The following is an 18,210-nucleotide window of genomic DNA, read 5'->3' as shown; positions in this document are numbered from 1 at the left end:
TCAAACAAATTTAAGTTTTTCCTTCCTGCTGAATTTTTCAGCTTCTGAATGTCTTTACTCAAAAATCTTTTTCTTATTTCTCTGGATTTGGAAAATTACATAGAACCTCTGGATTAGCTGGGTTGGCTGATTCACCCTCATATCCAATTGGTTTTGAAGAGTCAAAGACTGAAAGACTGTCTTAAGATTTGTATGGCTCTAGTCAGGTACTTCTGGTTGCTGGGTAGCAGACATCCATAATCGATCGACCACTGCACTCTCTCTAACAGATGGCACACGTGGCTTAGGATCCAGGCAGCCACAAAGCTGCCTTAGCAAGCACTGAGACAAAGCCTCATGGACCACTGAGTAATGAGCATTGAAGCAAAGCCTATTTGCCAATGCATTAGCAGTTCTTGCTCACAAAACCAGCACATCTGAATAAGCCTAGCACACAAAACACCACCCAAAGGAAGCGCCTTTGAGCAGGCTCCTTTCAGGTGGCTGTGCCTCATCCACACAAAACAACAGGAAGTCAATGTTGTAAATGCAACTCATGTGAGCACCTGCCTGACTCTTCACTTGGGAACCCGCATCCCTGACTGGGAGCAAGGCCCGTCTGTGTCCTCACTGGAGCTATTAATTTCAGGGGGCCACACATGAAAATGTCTTACTAATGTATACATTACATACATTATGAAGTTACATACTAGGGGCCAAGAGTTCTGTCTGCCCCACCTTGACCCACTTGTTTTTTTTTTTTTTAAGATTATTTATTTATTTATTCATAGAGATGCAGAGAGAGAGAGAGGCAGAGACACAGGCAGAGGGAGAAGCAGGCTACATGCAGGGAGCCCGACATGGGACTCGATCCAGGGTCTCCAGGATCACACCCTGGGCTGAAGGCGGCGCTAAACCGCTGCGCCACCGGGGCTGCCCCCACTTGTTGTTTTTAAAATATGAATTAGCTACACCATTAAAAAAATAGGAAATTTTGTATACAAATCTGGATTTCTGGTTCCTCTGGAAAAATAAATGGAAAGGGCAATAAAGGAACCAATTTTCCACCTAAGGACAATTGGCTGGAGCTGAGCTCCAGCTGTGTGGCTGGAGCCACACAATTGGCTGGTTGTGTGCTGTCCCACCCAGCTCAGTTTCCCCTCCCCTCTTGTCTCCTATACTACACTGTTCTGCTCATTTTGGTAATGTGCCATCCTTGTTTTATAGCCATTTCACCTACACAGGAAAACCTATTTCATACAGTCATTCGCTATCTCTATGAGATTTACAAAGGCCCCATAATGCTGTGTCTGTTGCTGCAGACTAGAGGCATCTCTGGTATTATTCCGAACTCAAGTTACCTCTTTGTGTCTTCATCTTGAAGCCTGGGCCTGAAGAAGCAAGGAGCTCTGCTGCAAGCTCATTTACCCCCTGACGACAGGAAGCTATTTAAAGCTCCAAAGAGATCTGAAGAACCCTTGAAATACTCCTGATCGGTCAGGATGAAGATTTTTTGTTTTGTTTTGTTTTGTTTTGCGTTGCTTTGTTTTGCCTTGTTTTTGTAGGACCAATCGATTTACTCAGCTAATTTGGCTTTCAATGATCATCACAGTCAGATAAATGTTTTCATAAGGGTGGACTCTGTGGGGTCACAAGTGCAGTCTTTACAGCCACACCAGGGCAAGTGTGTGTGTACCAATCAGCTGCCAAAGGAGCATGGGCAGATCCCAGCAGGACAACTATTTTCAGGTAATGAGGGATCATGGCATTTGCTTTCTCTCCAGAAGTCATGTCCGTGGCCAAGAACTTGTTCTAGTCAAGAGGCCAGACCTGCTAACAGGTTTCAGAAAAGCTCAAGGGATGGTAACTTTCTCCAAGGCATAAAAGACAGATCAGCATCAACTTTAGTAGACTGGAAGTGCAATTCCACTTGGAAAATGATTTTGACCTTTCATTAATTGAAGGACTTACTAAATGATGCTTAAAAAGCATTTACTTTTCTCAGAGTTAGGAGTCTCTCATGTTCTGTCTCCCTTTCTGATATTTCTCACTCATTTTTGACTCCTAAATCTGGGAAATGAACTAGGGGTGGTAGAAAGAGAGGTGGGTGTGGGGTGGGGGTGACTGGGTGACGGGCACTGAGGGGGGCACTTGATGGGATGAGCACTGGGTGTTATTCTATATGTTGGCAAATTGAACACCAATAAAAAATAAATTTATTTTTTTTAAAAAAGCGTTTACTTTACCTACCCCCTCACTCCCGACTGAAATTAGCCAGGGATCTTTATGGGAAGAAAATACTAGACGTTCATAGGTCAGGTCAAAAAGCCCTCGTTGTCATTACTGACAGCCCCAAACACTTAAGACTGAGCCAGGATGGACACATCAGTGGAAAAGTATTTAAGGAACACAAGGTTCTGGTGGAGGGTCTTATAATCATAATCCCCACACAATCTAAAAGAGTTCAGATATCTGAAAGTTAGATACAACATTACAGGCTGTTCATCTTCAAAGTATTTATGAGTGTACTTTGACCAACCCAGATGAGTCCTGGGTAACAGCAGTTAGTTATCGCGGCATTAGGTCCAATGGCACAGCTTTTTTTCTCAACTGCCCCCTTCCCTGTGGAGCTCTTTCTGATCTCCAGGAGAGCAGAAGTCTCCCTCTTCTCTTCCTCTAAAGTATGGAATACTTATGTCTGCGAGAGCACTTATCACATTGCATTTACATGTTGTATCTTATTTCCAAGATCAAGAGCTCATCGCTGTGTCCCTGAGACCTGGCACAACAGGGTAGGGTTTTTATAGCTCAAGTGTTTGTGAAAGGTAGAAGGAAAAGAAGGAAGGAGAGAGGAGAAAGAATGGAAGGAAACATGGATACTCCACATTCCTTAACCAAAGGTCTGAGCAGCTCTTCCTGGGTCTTGGCACATTGCTTCCTGTGCCTTGAGACTGCTTCCCACTTTATTAGACTAGTGTAGTCTTGTCATCTCTCGAGATGGTTCAAAACTCACTTCTTTTGGGAAGCCTTCCTGTATCTCTCTCCCACCTACCCCCCATCACTTATCTCTCCCATTCATGATGTTGGCTGTCACATTTATTGGGTGTATCTCTCTGATAAATTGTGAGCAACTTTAGATCAAGAATTTCATTTTGTTCAACTTCCACAAGGAGCTCCTTGTATAGAGGCTTAATAAATATTCGTTGAATGAGTAAATTGATAAACAGAAGTCCCTTGCACATTAACCTAAGGGATGCCTATCTTAAATTTCAAAAGTGACTTAAGAATTCCATTGTGAGGGGCACCTGGGTGGCTCAGTTGGTTAAGCATCTGCCTTCTGCTCAGGTCATGATCCCGGGGTCCTGGGATGGAGCCTCATGTTGTTGGGCTCTTCGCTCATGTTGTCTGCTTCTCCCTCTCCTTCTGCCTGCCCCTCCCCCCCTGCTCATGCTCTCTCAAATAAATAAAACCTTAAAAAAAATTCCATTGTGAGCACATGGATTTTCTACTTAATTATTCATATCAAAGTTTTAACTCAAGGGCTGCTGTTGTGTGTCTAGGGACTTTCTGGCTTCAGACCACCTTTCTCAGTCAGTAACCAAGGTAGCATGGATGGAACCCATCTCAATATCAACCTCAAAAATGGAATGACTTAAAGGAAACATATTAAAAGGGAAACATAAAAAAATCAGGTAATTCATTTTAAACTTAAATGAATCAAACTTAAATCAAACTTAAATGATACTCTACATGCTTTCTGGTTTAAAGTATGATATTTGTGTTATTTTAAAATATTTCTATATTCCTTTCATTAAGTGAAATGACATAGAAACAAATGAGTTATGGTGAACAGACATAAAATTTCCATGAGATGATTCAACTTGGGTAGAAGAGGTTCTTGGAGGGGGATCTTAAGGAAGAGGATTGAGAGGCTAAGCCGCTGATGGCTGGAAAAATAAAGTTGAGGCTATGCGAGGCAGGCTGAAGTTTCAGTCACACTATTAAGTTTGAACCTCATTCTATAGGTGACGAGGAACCCCTGCAAACTTTTCACAGAGGAAGGATGTGCTCAGATCAGCCTCTCTCCCTGTCAGTGTGGCAGATGTATGTGAGTTATCTGTGTCTGCTGAGGCCAAACCAAGGATGGAGGACACAGACCAAAAGATATTTGTAGAGAAGGAATATTATTTGGTGACCAATTCCATGTGAGGTGTGACAAAATACCTTCCTTTGAATGTTTTCAATAAAACCAAATACTTCTATTTTCTTTAGAGCTTGATTGCAAATTCGGTACCAGGTCAAAAGTGTGGATATTATTACTAGCCATCCCCTTTAGATTCAGGAAAGAGATACTAAAGAAAAAAGAATTGATAATGATATGATCCTAAGGTGGATTCCCCCCACCCCGATTTATAAGAATACATTCAATAAATTCAATGAAACTGAATTCTAATCAGGAATATGTTTATCATTCATCAGAGATTTTATTTTGTTCCATTGACTGCTTAAATTTTCAGTGAGCCTTTGATTGAGAAGCCCGTGCTAAAACTCTTGAAATCAGGCACATGGCCATTTAATCAACAACACAAGATAACACAAAAAAGGGGGCCTGAGAAAAATGATCAAAGTTTAAAGTGACAACATTCTATGTTAACAAAGATTTTATACACACTTGACGCATACAGTGCATACAATGACTACTGAATCTCCATTCCTAGGCAGCCAACGAGATTATGAATGAATTTATTAACTTCAAACAAAACTTCAGGTTGTACGCTTAAAAAATTACAAACCATTTGAAGATGAAAATTAACAGTGGAAGCGACAATGACTGTAAAATATGATGGGATGACTTTAAAGAAAGGTTCAAGTATTGTTTGTAAAGTTCTTCGGACACTAGAGTCTTTGAAAAGTTTGTGCATTTCCCATCTTTGCATAGTAAAAACAAAAATGAAAACAAAAAAAAAAACATACTACTTGGTAAAACTCCACGGCTCTATGTGATTCATGTTTCATAACATGCACCTATGTGTACTGCTCATTTAGCTAATAGGAGTAGCACTAATTCAGTGGGCTCATGCAGTGTCCCAGGTGAGCAATGAAGTTAGCGCACACCTCCTCATCCAGGTGTCGTTAATTAATGCAGCAAAGAATAGCGGATGAAATGGGAACTCGTCATCACTTAACGCTAACTCTTGTTGGGTAACATTAGGACGGTGATACGCTTGTATGAGCTCAAATTAATAAAAAGGACTATTCTCACCATGAAAATCAGCAAATGAATGGCATGTGCAAGAGAAAATACAGCAAAGAGTTCGAAACGACATAACCCAATACCACCAACAATAATTATAATCCATTGTTTACGGTTGGTATGGTTGCATTACCTTTCTTTCCTATTCATACACACATGGCTTAAAGCTTGTGTATTTTACATATACACACAGATAATTTAACATTGGAACATAGGTCTGGTTACCTATGAAACTGCCAGTGTAACAAAAAGTTACACTGACATTTGCCATTATGTACATATTTGGGGACCACTGTGGTCTGATTTAAAACATAACATCGCACACTTACAATGTTGTTTGTGAAATGCTCAAAAGTTAATAATAGAGATTTAACTTGTTTTGTAACCATCATGGTTTTGTTTTTGTTAAGTCACCGTGGTGCCTCTGGAAGAGCAGTGAAATGTATATGGTGTACTCAGTAACAGCTTGGAATCCCCTAGTGAGTAGGATCCAGCAACAAGGACATAAACAATACAGTGATAGGAAGAGATGCCAAGTAATCTGAGTTTCCTTTGGGTTGAAAGAACCATCACCACTAGGCGAAGGGATACAACCTGTGTCTTATGGAGCCAAGAATAAGGCTGATAAACCCTGTAGATAGCCCTGTTTTTCCAATATAAAGATACAGCTAGTTCTGGAGAAAGACTGCAGACCTGGGTAGCACCTAGTACTCAGAAAGCAGTAACAAGATTAAGAGGTTAGGTTATGATCTACTGGGGCATAGCGAAATTGAGGTTTCTGCTCTATGATTGTGATACTTCCATGATTAAATACACCTGGAAATAACCTCACGGTTTTAAGCAGTACAGTTTTAGCACATAATCCTTTCCAAAATCAAAGCAAAAATTGTGAGACTGGTGTCATGACTCTTGCTGAAAAGGGACCTAAAGCTAAATCTAGCAACTCATTTGATGGTCATGAGGTGAACAGCAGGATTGCGTGTCCTGTTCCTGAAAAGAGGATGTTGGAGAAGTGTGGGCTTTCTGGGGGCCTTCGGGAAAGCTCCTCTCTATAAATGGGTGCTCACTGAAGGACTCACGTACTAGGTTCTACATTCAAAACCAAGTCAGGACCAAATTTATTAATGTATATACTTAACACTTGAATGGAAGCTATCTTGATCATAAATGGAAGAAGAAATCGATGCCAGTGAAGGAAACTCGAAGGGACTTGGGAACCCAGATTACATCTGCACATCTGCCTGAAGGCAAGAGAAGATCATGATTTTGTGAACAGTAGAATCCCATCACAATCTAGAACATTCCACACACCACACTGTGGGACCAACGAGATTTGTTGGAAACACAACACACAGACTTAAAGCCTACGAAGGCAACACTCGCAAGAAGGCAACTGCTGCCTCGGTGTCCATTACCGGTTTGCCAGTGGGGTTCTACCAAATGTATTTTGAGGCAGGAAGATGAAACATGAACGAAATGTTGACAATAATAGATACAAATAAAATGGAAAGCTTAACTTTTTCCCCAAGTTTTTAACATTTAAAAGTTATTTTTTTTTTTAATTTAAGGCTTTAAGTTTATCCTCCTTTCACATTGAAGACAGGGAAAGAAAACTGTCAAAACCAAAAACCAAAATCATGAGCTTGGCACTTCTGTGATTAATTCGAGAGGGTGTCTACTTTCTTACATTATATACATACATTTATAATAACATCAAAAAATTTTTAGACTTGTTAGTACATATATTTGCATTTACATAATTTTTGTGTTTTTAATATGGGTTATTTAGTTGTTTGTATCCCACCAGGCCCACCCCCACCCCCCCACTTTTGCTTATTTTTGGTTTTAAGCATTTCATTCAGGTATTTCCTTTTTAAATTGCACCTGTTTTGTGTCCAAACTCCCTGCATCTGTGGCTACATCTGTCTTTTTTAAGCAAGCCCCCAAATCACTGAACAACATGTTACCAGAGAAGAGAGAGAGAGAGAAAAAACAGCAAAAAGAACCCAAAAGATGGGGAGCAAACAATAAACTCAAATCTACAGATAACCTTTACAAGAAAAATATTTCAGTACAGACAAGTGAAAATGATGTGTCAAAATCTCTTATTTCCATATTTACATTTATAAAAGAACTATACAATAGCATCATTGTTCAAATTCCAGTTCCCATTTCCAAAGGATGCTTGGTCCAGGAAAACACACAATGGGAAAGTGACTCAAGGAGAGCAGGGGTCCGTGGAGTCTCTCGTGGCCCGGTCTAGACTCGGGGATGAGGGCCAGGCAGCCTCCATGTGTTCACCGCTCATCCTCACCTTAGGAATTCAGTTGCAAGTTTTGCTGCAGATTGGCTTGCTAGCTGCTTGTTGTATATATGCCATGCAGATTTTACCCTTTCGAAAATTAGATCTTCATGCCACTGGAGTGTGTCATTGGTAGGAAAAGAAAAAAAAATCATGCCAAATCATTTAGAAGATATTAAGTGCCAGCAGGCTGAGGAAAGAAAAAAAATCATTTGCTATTTTTTAATGGTTCTTTTATTGCACTTCATTTTTTGTTATTGTTCCTTCTTCCTTTAGTTAGAAAAAAAAAAGATTCTGAAATAGTTCTTTTATAATATTGTCTTTTATCCCCTTTTATTGACAGGTGGTGAGAGGGGTTCTTTGAAATTATTTCCCAGAAGGACAGTTTCCTTTTAGCCCATCCCCATCCCCCAACTTCAGCTCTGTGGTCATTATGACCCAGTGGTCTTGGTTACAGACTCAACACTTCCGGCAACAGTGCTGTGAGTATGTCACACCCAGGATCCAACAGCACGAGGCACCGCTCACCCAGTGCCGCGGAGTCAGATGGGGCCTTGCTGAGTGGGGTCGAACCTCCTCTTCTTGACATTTCTTCCAGAGATGCAGGCAGGGAGGGAAAAATCCACAATATTAATCAGATCGCGAGGAGAGGAGGGTGATGATAATGACAACAACGCTAGTTCCAGAGCAAAGTAATCAACTCACACAGAGGCAGACTTCCCAAAATAACTGGCAACACAGAACAGCTCATGCTTTTGAATGTCTTTACAACATCTCCACTAGAGTACATCCATTTGTAAGACCAAAAGGAGCTTCGAGTTGCTCATTTTAAATCACTGGAAGCCTCCGCAGCCCAATTTGTCTCTTATTTCAGCAGTAAATGATACGGCTAATTTTAACCAGATGAACATGACAGGAAGGGCTCTTCCTACATTCTGGAGGGCTATTAGGGGAACTACGCAAAACTCTGAAGGGCTCCTTGCTGCTTCCTTCCAGGACTTGAGAATTCTGTATCAGTCAGTTGGCCTTTGCCAAGAGGGCAAAGAGCCTTGTTCTACTCAGTTATCTTGCTGCCTTGGGTGTGTGAGCTCTTACCTCACCATGGAACAAGCATTCTTCATATCCAAGCAGTTGAAAACCAGAGTGCACAGTAAGACAGTACACTCAAAGGAGAATGGACACAGGCTCGGGTTAGTTAAGCAAATGCAGCAGTAAGCTTAGTGGAAATAAGCCAGTTAAAATGCCTTGCTCGCAGTGTCCAGTCTCCTAAAAAGTGGGTCCTATGTTTAAAAAGAGGAAAGGAAAGAACCAGCAAGACACTACAAGGCAACAACACAAGGTGGTTGCAACCTCCCCATGGTCTGGCTTCATGTGGGGCATCAAGCAGGGGGGGCTCATGCATTGAGTCTGCGCACTGGGCGGGTGCAACGCTGCTGGCCACCGAGGCGTCATGCAAGACTGGAGCACCAGTTGTCCCCGAGATCCCGCTCTCCCCTGCCCGCTCAGGGCCAGCTCAATATCCTTTCAGGCCTCCGTGCCAAAAAATTCCAGCGTGTTCCTCTCCCCACCATGTAAGTCAAAATAAACACAATATTGAAGCTCAAAATACGCATAAAGGCATCCCGCCAAGTTCTCATTTGTCCCTAGGTGACCACTTTGATACTCCCTTTTTTGAAATAACAAATTAAAAAAATATATTTAAAGAAAATCTCCCTTTCCTCTTAAAGGTTTTCATGAAAATGTCTTCATTAATATGCCTAAGCCTGTGGTTTGCCGACCTGGCAGGTAATCCACTGCCACAAACACTACAGCAACAGAGCTGCTTCCTTTTTCCCCCATTCCCTGTCACCTCCGACAATCCTCTTTTGAGTCAGCTATTCTTGAAAGTGGGCATTGCTGCTGCTCCGAGACCCAAAGGGACATGCCCCATAATGCAAGTGGCTCAGAGTTCCTTTGCTTGGGAGCACAGGACCTGTGCCTGCTTCCCACACTCACAGCCCTTAGAGGTAGATTTAGAAGGAACAACTCTACCCATGAGTCAGGTGGGGAAAAACGAAGACTGCCTGACCCGGCCAAATGACTCTGAAGGACCAGGGACTCCAACCAACTTAGCTATCTGTTGCTGGAATTGAAGACAAATGGGAAGCTAATGTCCCCTCAATTAAAACGAATATAAAGATCAAGCCAGCTAACGCTGGGCATGTAAATGACAACCTTGCTCACATCTAAATTCCCTTATTCAAATTCAGCGGATGGCAGATCAACAGCCATGTCCAAGGTCTTAACTGCAATCCAGTTCATTTTTAAATGGAGATAGGAATTTCCATTTCAGCCTGGCATCCAGTCAACCTCCAGGGTCCAAAAGTTTGTGCTCCTTTTAAAAATCAGTGTTTGAAGTTTAGATTGCATTATTTTAAGGAGGATATAGTCTACAGGGTGAATGGGTTCCCAGGTCAGACCAACCAGGAGGACACATCACCCTGTAGAATCATGTATTTCTACGGGAAAATGGACTCCAAATACCAACAGGGCACAATCTTTCCCCCACAGATGTTCCAGCAGGAGGAAGGCAGGGGCCTGTGATGAGGACAGAGAGGGACCCTCCTATGGCAGGCTGACTGCGACAGCTCTCTCACGTATAAATTGCAAAACTACTATGGTGAGTTCTGAGAACCCACCATCTATCGAGAATTCCCTATGTGGAAAAAGTCTTTTCGTTCCATTTCAGTGTGAAAGCACAACCGTCACAGGTAGATGTTTGCTGCCTTCCTTCCACAAGCGTTTCATCTGAACTCCCTCTGCTCACTAGGAATGGGAAGGCAATGAACTTTGTCATCATAACGTGTAAGGTATTTCTGGATCATTATTTGATATTAGCTAATCCATAAATCCTCCATTGACCCAGTTTTCATCAATCTTTATGATGTCTGAAAACCTATACTCTTGTCTACAATATATATTACATACATGTACATCTATACAAAGTTAAAATAAAGTTTTTCCGGTTAACAGCAGCCATCTCTAGTTTGTAAAGCCTTTAGTCTTTTCAAGGGTATGTATTCATCGATTGCTATTACCTTCACATCCTTCCACAGTGAGTCATCATGACCCACCAAGAACCCTTCACTCAATCCCTCCTAGGGAACCTTCCTAGGCCACCTGTGACTGCATTCATTTCCCCAGAGGTCTGAGTCAGGGTCTTCCTGCTAGGAAGACCAGCCTGCTAGGTCTGAGTGAAAAAGTGCCTAACCCAGGAATTGCAGGATTTAAGGAAATTAGGCTCCTTGTTCCCCACTGGGGTATGGTCATGGAATTCAGATAAGCAGGAACCTGGTTTTCCTCCCAGAAAGACTAGCTAAAATTGATTCGATTTCCTAACTCTACAAAATCAAAAACAAAAGACATTTGCTCTTTTGAGAAAATATAATTAGCAATATTAAATTCCTTACAAATTTCATCCAACTTGACACTCAAAAATCCAATCTTCCTGTGATAAACCCAGATATGATCCTTTACATATCATTTATGCGAGTACCTTTTGTTTTATCTTTTCTTTGGTTTGTCCTATGAAATGGAACACAGGCCAAACAAAATAGCTTACAATCAAAAGCGGCCTCAATAAGAATCTGTACCCCCAGTAACTTCTCATAGAGAGGAAATCACGGTTACTATACAGACTTATCAAAGTAACACTTTTAATGTCCAGAGCAGCTCTTCCAGGCCAGTATGACCACTACTGGCACGAAATTACATTGAGACAGCAAGTGATAGGAAGTGGGACGTGGTGATAGGGCTCTAGAGTCCGAAGCACGGTAATATGGTTAGAAGAGCTCAAGACTCACCCTCAAATCTAGTCAACAATCTATATCACTGTTACCTTCAAGTTTTTTTCCTATTATCACCTAGAATTTCTCTTTCTGACCACCATCACTCGTGGTGTTCACATACTTCATATGCACGTCATAACTGTATTGCTCATATCTAATGCCTGTATTCAAATTTAGGTAATGTCAGATCAAAAGCCATGTCCAAGGTGGTAACAGAAATTCTGTTCACTTTTAAATGGAACCATGAAATCCTCTTTCCATATATTTGTTACCTTTTCTAAGATTTAGAGGAGATGCTACTAAAACGGCCCTTCATCTACTTGATTTTTCTAATGTCTAAGCAACAGCCCTAAACATCGAATCAAGTAGTATTACTATTCAAAACTGAACAGAGGTTAATGAGTCTTCATGAGTCAACCAGGACCAAGGTTTGCAACACTCTGCAGCACAGTCCACAGCTTTACTGTATGTGTGTGGGTGATGGAGAGGAAAAGGAACATGGGGGCGGTGGGCATGTAAGTAGATGCAGATACGGGGGAAACGCTAGACAAATTGATGTGCCAAGAACCTACCTTCATTTTTCACAGGATTTCTCAGAGAAAAGTACTAACACTCCAAAGACTGGGAATCCATAAACCAACTACTTCTGAGGTATGGAATTAATTGAAGTTACCACACACTACCTCACATATCAGAATATGTGAAAGAAAATAACCTGCCAAGTAGCATTTTTTCTCTTTTCAGGAGTTTTACAACGAAGCTATGGAAGTCTTGTTTGCATGAAGCAAAGCTTGCAGACTATTATTCTGCTAGAAAGATGTCATCTACACTTACGTTGCTTTTTTAAATCACAGTTATCTTGACAAAATTTCATTATCATTTATTCGCACAAAGGTGCACACTTTCACACATGCATGCACACTCACATAGATTCATGCTTTTTACCACCTATTTCAGAGGAAATATGGCTTAAGAAATAAACTATAGAGAACGGCAGATGTTGTCAGGGGTCAGAGCATAGCTGTTTTCTTATCTATACTTGAACAGGTCATGTACGGTTGACACTTCTTCCACATTTAAATTGCTCACGGTGTCCCACCTCAAGAAATGTGACTTTAGGAAAAAGCGATTCTTCCCTGGAGCATTAATATGTTTCCTTTATTTTTTTTTTAAATAATGTTTCCTTTAGCCTGAAAGTTCAGTTACCCTCAAATTACTCAGGCAACTTTGCTACTGGCTTTGCTTTTCGCATCTAGTAAAACACAATTTCAGGAAGGATTTCCAATAAAAGTATTTAAAGCAATCTCTTTTATAAACGATCTTCAACTTCTGATCCTAAATGACTCTTTTGTATTTACTTTGAGTTCCATGAAAAACTCAGACTTTCAGTTCAATTAGCAAATACCTTCTAGACAAATCTCCCAAATTGCCCAAGTGGTAGGAAAACCTAAACTGCATCATTTGGCACCCAAAGCCTTTCCTTGCAAAGTAGAGGTAGTTATATTTAACATTTAATGTAAACCACATGGCTACTATTAAAATCTAAAGCAAATTCAGATCTTCAGATCTGAAGAGTCCGCCACCAAGAGCCACCTCGAAGAGCAGTGGCTCCTCCAAGTTTGAATTCCAGCCTCTAAGAATCATCTTCACTTTTTTGTCTAAGGCATAAAGATACTTCACATTACCGTGTGCCACCCTACAATGTTTTCCTTTACAGAAATTTTTAGGGTCATAGGGCACGGGAAGGGGCATTGGGTTAGGGCAGCAGTACACTTGTCTGCACAGCGGTTCCCCCCTCGGCGCTCAGTGGAGGCTGTTTCTCACCTCACTAGGTGTCCATCTCCCCTTCCTTTTCTCTGTTCTTCTGATGATTAGACATCTCTCTTAGATATAAATAACCTGCACAGGGCCTAATCCACTTATATACACAGTGATAAAGGCTTTTCCATTTTTCCCCAAAGAAACATGCAATTCAAGCTGTGCGCTAGGCCAGGCCACTGTTTTGAGGTCCTGCTACAGAATAGTGCTCTTGACTCCAAAGGCTGAGATGGTACATTTGGCTTTGTGTGTGGCCGGATAGCAAAGATGCACAGGACTGTTTTCCAGTCCTTGAAACTGAGGCTTCCTGATGCCAAAAAGGCATAAGCTTGAGCACAAGCCAAATTTATTTTTCTCGAAGCATATTTATGAAAAAGTTCAAGGAAGCATTATAAAATAATAACAGATCATGGGACTACTATAAGTGCAATGGCTTTTTTTTTTTTTTTTTTACAGTAAGATGGCACCTAAGAAAAAACTTTTGCTTGAATTAAGGCTGGCCAAACCAAACAATAACAACAACAGCAAAATTATATATGGATGTTGTTGTTGTTGTTTTTGTTGTTAGGTAAGGTACCATGAGTGACTCATTATCAGGGCAATGTTTTGTTGATACCACGATGAGAAATTCAAATTTGAGTTGCCCACTTTGTGTGTGTTTTTGAAAACACGATGATGCCAAAAGTACTGTTTCAGCAAACAGGTTCAAGTTTACAAATCTCTCTGCAGAAAGGAAGTACCATTTGATAACAACTTTCCAAGTTGAGCTGCTCAGCAACTTGTAGGCTTACTCATTAAATCTTAATATGATAACAAAATTAGCAGAAAATGTTGAATGTATTAAGTCATCATGTGTTTTGTCTTCCCTTCGTAATCCCTTTCTAATAATATTTTTTAATCTGGTTTCAATATTTTGATTTCAGGATTCAAAATGTAAAATAGAATAAAGTTCATAATGCAATTATTCAGATAATTCAAGTAAAAAACTGCCTCTGTTGAGTAAACCAGATAGAGGCATAGTGGGTTTTGATTTTAGGTAATGGTCTTATTTCCCATTTAAATGCATTTTGACAGATCTGGTTGGAACTTAATTTTTCTCAGGGAATATTTGGCACAGGAAGTCTCATCTATAGATGATAATAATCAAGCCACCACAGTATGAAAAGATATAAAAAGCAATTATCCAATGAATCTGAGCTCTGAAAACATCTAAACTTTATAAATTAGCTTTACAAATTTTGATCATCATTAAGGTTTATTTGTGACTATCTGCCATGTCTATTTAAATAAACTTAGTTCAGTGATCAATGCATAATCCAAACTGAAAGGTCACTTTGGACACATACCAGTTAATTTACAGTTAATCAGAAAATAAATTTAAGTATCACAAAGCCACAGACTTCAAATTTCAATGTGAAACTGATTCAGTTGGTTAGGGAATGAATAAAATTTCTTAAATCTATTTTTTATCAAATAATGAAGCTTTTCAAATCACAATGCTACATATACCGTGTTACGTATGAAAAAATAATGAACAAGCGGTTCCTTACGTTGTGAAAATTTCAAAATATCAGTGAAATATAAACCAGTTTTAAACAGATACAAGTGATTTATATCCACTCATTTCCTGACCATGAAGTTTCCTGATTATTGTGTATGAAAAACACTATCTCAGAATGCTTGCTGCTGAAAGCTGGAGAACCTCTACTTTGTTCACCTTCAGCTAGAGATGCAAATTCCATCTACACTTTCTGTTTTACCCACTAGCCCAGACAGGACGTTTGTGGTTCCATGGTTCTTCTTTCCTAACCCATTTCTGAATAAAAAAAAATTTACTTTCAGCAGTTTCCTGGTAAAGCTTGAAATCTTGTAGCAGGAACTCAAAACCTGGTTATGTAAGCAGAAAAGAGAAGTGCCAGAGCCACTGAGAAGAAGACATGCGGCGTTGCTTACTTAAATCCCCATCCTGTGCCCCCAAGGACAATAGCTGCTACCAGGATGGCCCCAGCGATGGAGCCTATTATGAGATTGGTGGCACTAGGACCTGTGACAAAGGATCATGGGAAGAAAGTCATATGAGCCAACTACTGTCATTACCACGAGGGAAAGGCAGTTAAGTGGTTTCAGGAAGTAAATACCCTGCATTGAAAAGTCGCTAAGCACTTAAATCGTCTTTATTTACTTCGCTTAATTTGCACAGCCGATGCAACGGAGAGCTACTGCTTGGAAAGGAATGCCTCTACATCTAAAGCTTCTGCACCGCTGACAATTAAGTTCCTTTAAATTCACCTTCCACAGATTTTGAAGCAAATGAGCCCCACCTGCTGGCACATCTTTCTTCTCCTCCTTCCCAACATCATGAATCAAACAAGCAAAAGAGCACATCAAGAACCCAGGTGCATTAGAATTAGCTAGACCTGACTGGCAAATGAGGGCAGGAAAAGAGGGAAAAATAGTCTAATAAAGTGCTCTCTCAGGCAGCACACCAAGTTGTCTGAATGCTACATTTTTGTTTTATCCCCCACTTGGAAACAGACCCCATTTAAAAGTCAGAAGGAGGTTCCAAATAAAGATCTGACTTTGAAGCCTTGCTCTCAGAGATGCATTTCTTCACTGTATGGATCCATACAGTATTGAAACAACGGCAGGTGGTTCCAAAGGCAAGATAGGTAGGAAGCATAAAACTTATTTAGGCAATTTTGTGGAAATGGAAAAAAGATTCGGCAAGTTCAATTGAGACTATCTTTCAAGTTCCCATTTGCAATTTGAGGCTTGGAGATATACTTTCAAAAGGGAGCGGAGAGGACAGCAAGCTAGAAGACACAAGTGGAGTTTGCATCAATAGTTGGATTCAGAGTCGATTCACAGGACAGCACATCCTCTCCACTCACAGAGGGAAATGCTGTAGCTCTTGATTTTTCAAGGTAAGCAACCTTAACTTTAGTGCAGGATTATTTTGAATATCCCATCCTTAAGGATGCTAGTACATAGGTACAGTGCCCCAAACAGCAGAAACCTTCCAGTCCTGAGTATCCTGTACCGGAAGTCACAAGACCAATTTTGGTATTTCCCCTAAAATCCTCAACTTGGTGTATATATATTCATTTCTGTGTAAAAAAATTCTCTTTTCTGCTCACATCAGTGCCCTCAACTGTGTACATAAATGGATGCCAGTTTGAGCAGCACCAAAATTGTGTGCATCACATGTTTTTACTTAGAGACCACCTAGTGCTTGTGAGGGTGAGTAGAAAGGTGGGGGACAGATGCAGTGGGGGCTTGGGGATGTTGTATCTTCAGGCTCTTGGGCTTGTGACACGTTCTTAAGACTAACCACTGAGGTCCTATAGAACACACATCTCAGTGTCCTTCAGGAACGCATGAATGATAATACATAGTAGTAAGAGAGCAATATAACCAGGTTAGTGTCTCTACACTGAGCACGTACTACATGCCAGGTGTGGTTTTAAGCATGTGACAAGTATTCTCTCATTGGATCCTCACAAAAACCATACAAAGTAGGAGTTATGACTATCCCTGTCTAATAGAAGAAGCGTTCTACTTCTAGAACGTAGTTATAGAGGCAAGATGTGAACACAGATTTGACTGACTCAAAAGCTTATGCTAAAAATCAAGGGTCAGCAAACTATAGCCCATTGGCCAAATGTGGTCCCACTTCCTGTTTTTGCAAAGCAATTTGATTGGAAGACAGCCACACTGATAGGTTTTCATGTTGTTTACAGTTACTTTTGTACTAAGACAGCAAAGTCCTAAGGTTGTGACAAACATCCTGTGGCCTGCAAAGCCAAAACTATTTATCTCCTGGCCCTTTACAAAAAGTCTGCTAACCCCTACTCTAATGAAACATCCCATTTATATGTATTTCCTTCCCGCACTTTAATAGGGAAACACATTTTGAAACAAACGTTGAGACAATATTTCTATTTCCATGTACATTCTGCTTTAGGCATGGTTTGCACTTTACTAGCTCAGAAAACAGGCTGGGATTAGAATCAATACATAATTCATGAGAAATGATTCCTGATTTACAATTATAAACTAAGGAGCAGAAATAAAAGTCCCCACTCCCCCCCCCAAACCTTCTGTCCATAGAATCCTTAGTGACTAAGTGAACCTTACAATATCAGCTAAGCCAGGAGGTGTTAAAACAATCTATATTGTACTATTGTGGATTTTTTAAAAACCATGTTTATGATTTAGCAATTATGGCACAATCTAGAATTTGCAGGAAAACAGTCAGCTAACAAGAACAGTGCAGAAACCCAGAATAATAAGTAACAAATCTATTTTAAGAAAAAAATACACGTATACGGACTTACCTGTCACAACCAGAAATAGGCACAAACCAACAAGACTGGAAGGGAGGAGGAAAACATGCTGGTAACAAGGACCATGCTTTACAACGAATGCCCTGGGGCTTGCCTATCTCTAAGGCTCAAAGGGAAAATTATTAAAACTCCTTCCTTAGTCGGTACACAGCAGCACATCACAATTACAATCAGTAAATAATCTAAAAAACATTGGAATGATTTTTTTTTTTTTTAGAAAACTATCCTTCTTCAAGGAGGAATTTCACATAAATATCTATGTAAAATTTCCCCTGAAAAAGAAATGTTACTTCTATATATCATCCAGGCAGCAGATCAAAGGTGAAATTTTTATAGGACAGAGTTTTATTTTCTCTAAAGATGCTACCTCTACAATAATACTTTATTTTCTAACATGTAAAGGTAAACAAAATATCCTTTCCAGTATTTCTAGCTGCTCTGAGTTAATGAACTTTACAGTCCCTACCGATGGGCTGTGAGTGAGCAGGTGCAAGTCAAGTCAAAGTCCTTCCAAGCAGGGGAGAGAAGGCTCAGATAATCTTCAGCCCAGAGCGGGACCTATGGGCTTGGGCCCCTCTTCCTGCTGTGTCAGTGCTTGGGTCTCCCAGGCCCAGGATGGAAGAGCACCTAGGGGCTGTACTTACTGGGACTAAGGAGGAATGTATGTAATAGGATCAACATGCC

General features: G+C 40.5%; 1 protein-coding gene across 4 annotated transcripts in view; it reads right to left on the bottom strand.

The window, feature by feature from the left end:
* Positions 1-4,439: 4,439 nt before the first annotated feature.
* Positions 4,440-18,210, bottom strand: part of ADAM23 (ADAM metallopeptidase domain 23) — a 187,541-nt gene continuing 173,770 nt past the window's right edge. For 2 of the 4 annotated variants that reach the window (XM_038585540.1, XM_038585537.1), the window contains 2 exons: positions 15,134-15,224; positions 4,440-8,126 (listed from right to left, as the gene is read on the bottom strand). In XM_038585540.1, coding sequence (XP_038441468.1) covers positions 8,078-8,126; positions 15,134-15,224 — 140 coding nt within the window. In that variant the 3' untranslated portion in view covers positions 4,440-8,077. The remainder of the gene's footprint in view (positions 8,127-15,133; positions 15,225-18,210) is intronic. The other 2 variants (XM_038585538.1, XM_038585539.1) reach the window with 1 other exon arrangement.

This window comes from Canis lupus, chromosome 37, assembly GCF_011100685.1.
Source record: "Canis lupus familiaris isolate Mischka breed German Shepherd chromosome 37, alternate assembly UU_Cfam_GSD_1.0, whole genome shotgun sequence".
Taxonomy (NCBI): domain Eukaryota; kingdom Metazoa; phylum Chordata; class Mammalia; order Carnivora; family Canidae; genus Canis; species Canis lupus.
The sequence above is the reverse complement of the archived record's forward strand: the minus strand, read 5'-3'. Positions and strand labels throughout refer to the sequence as shown.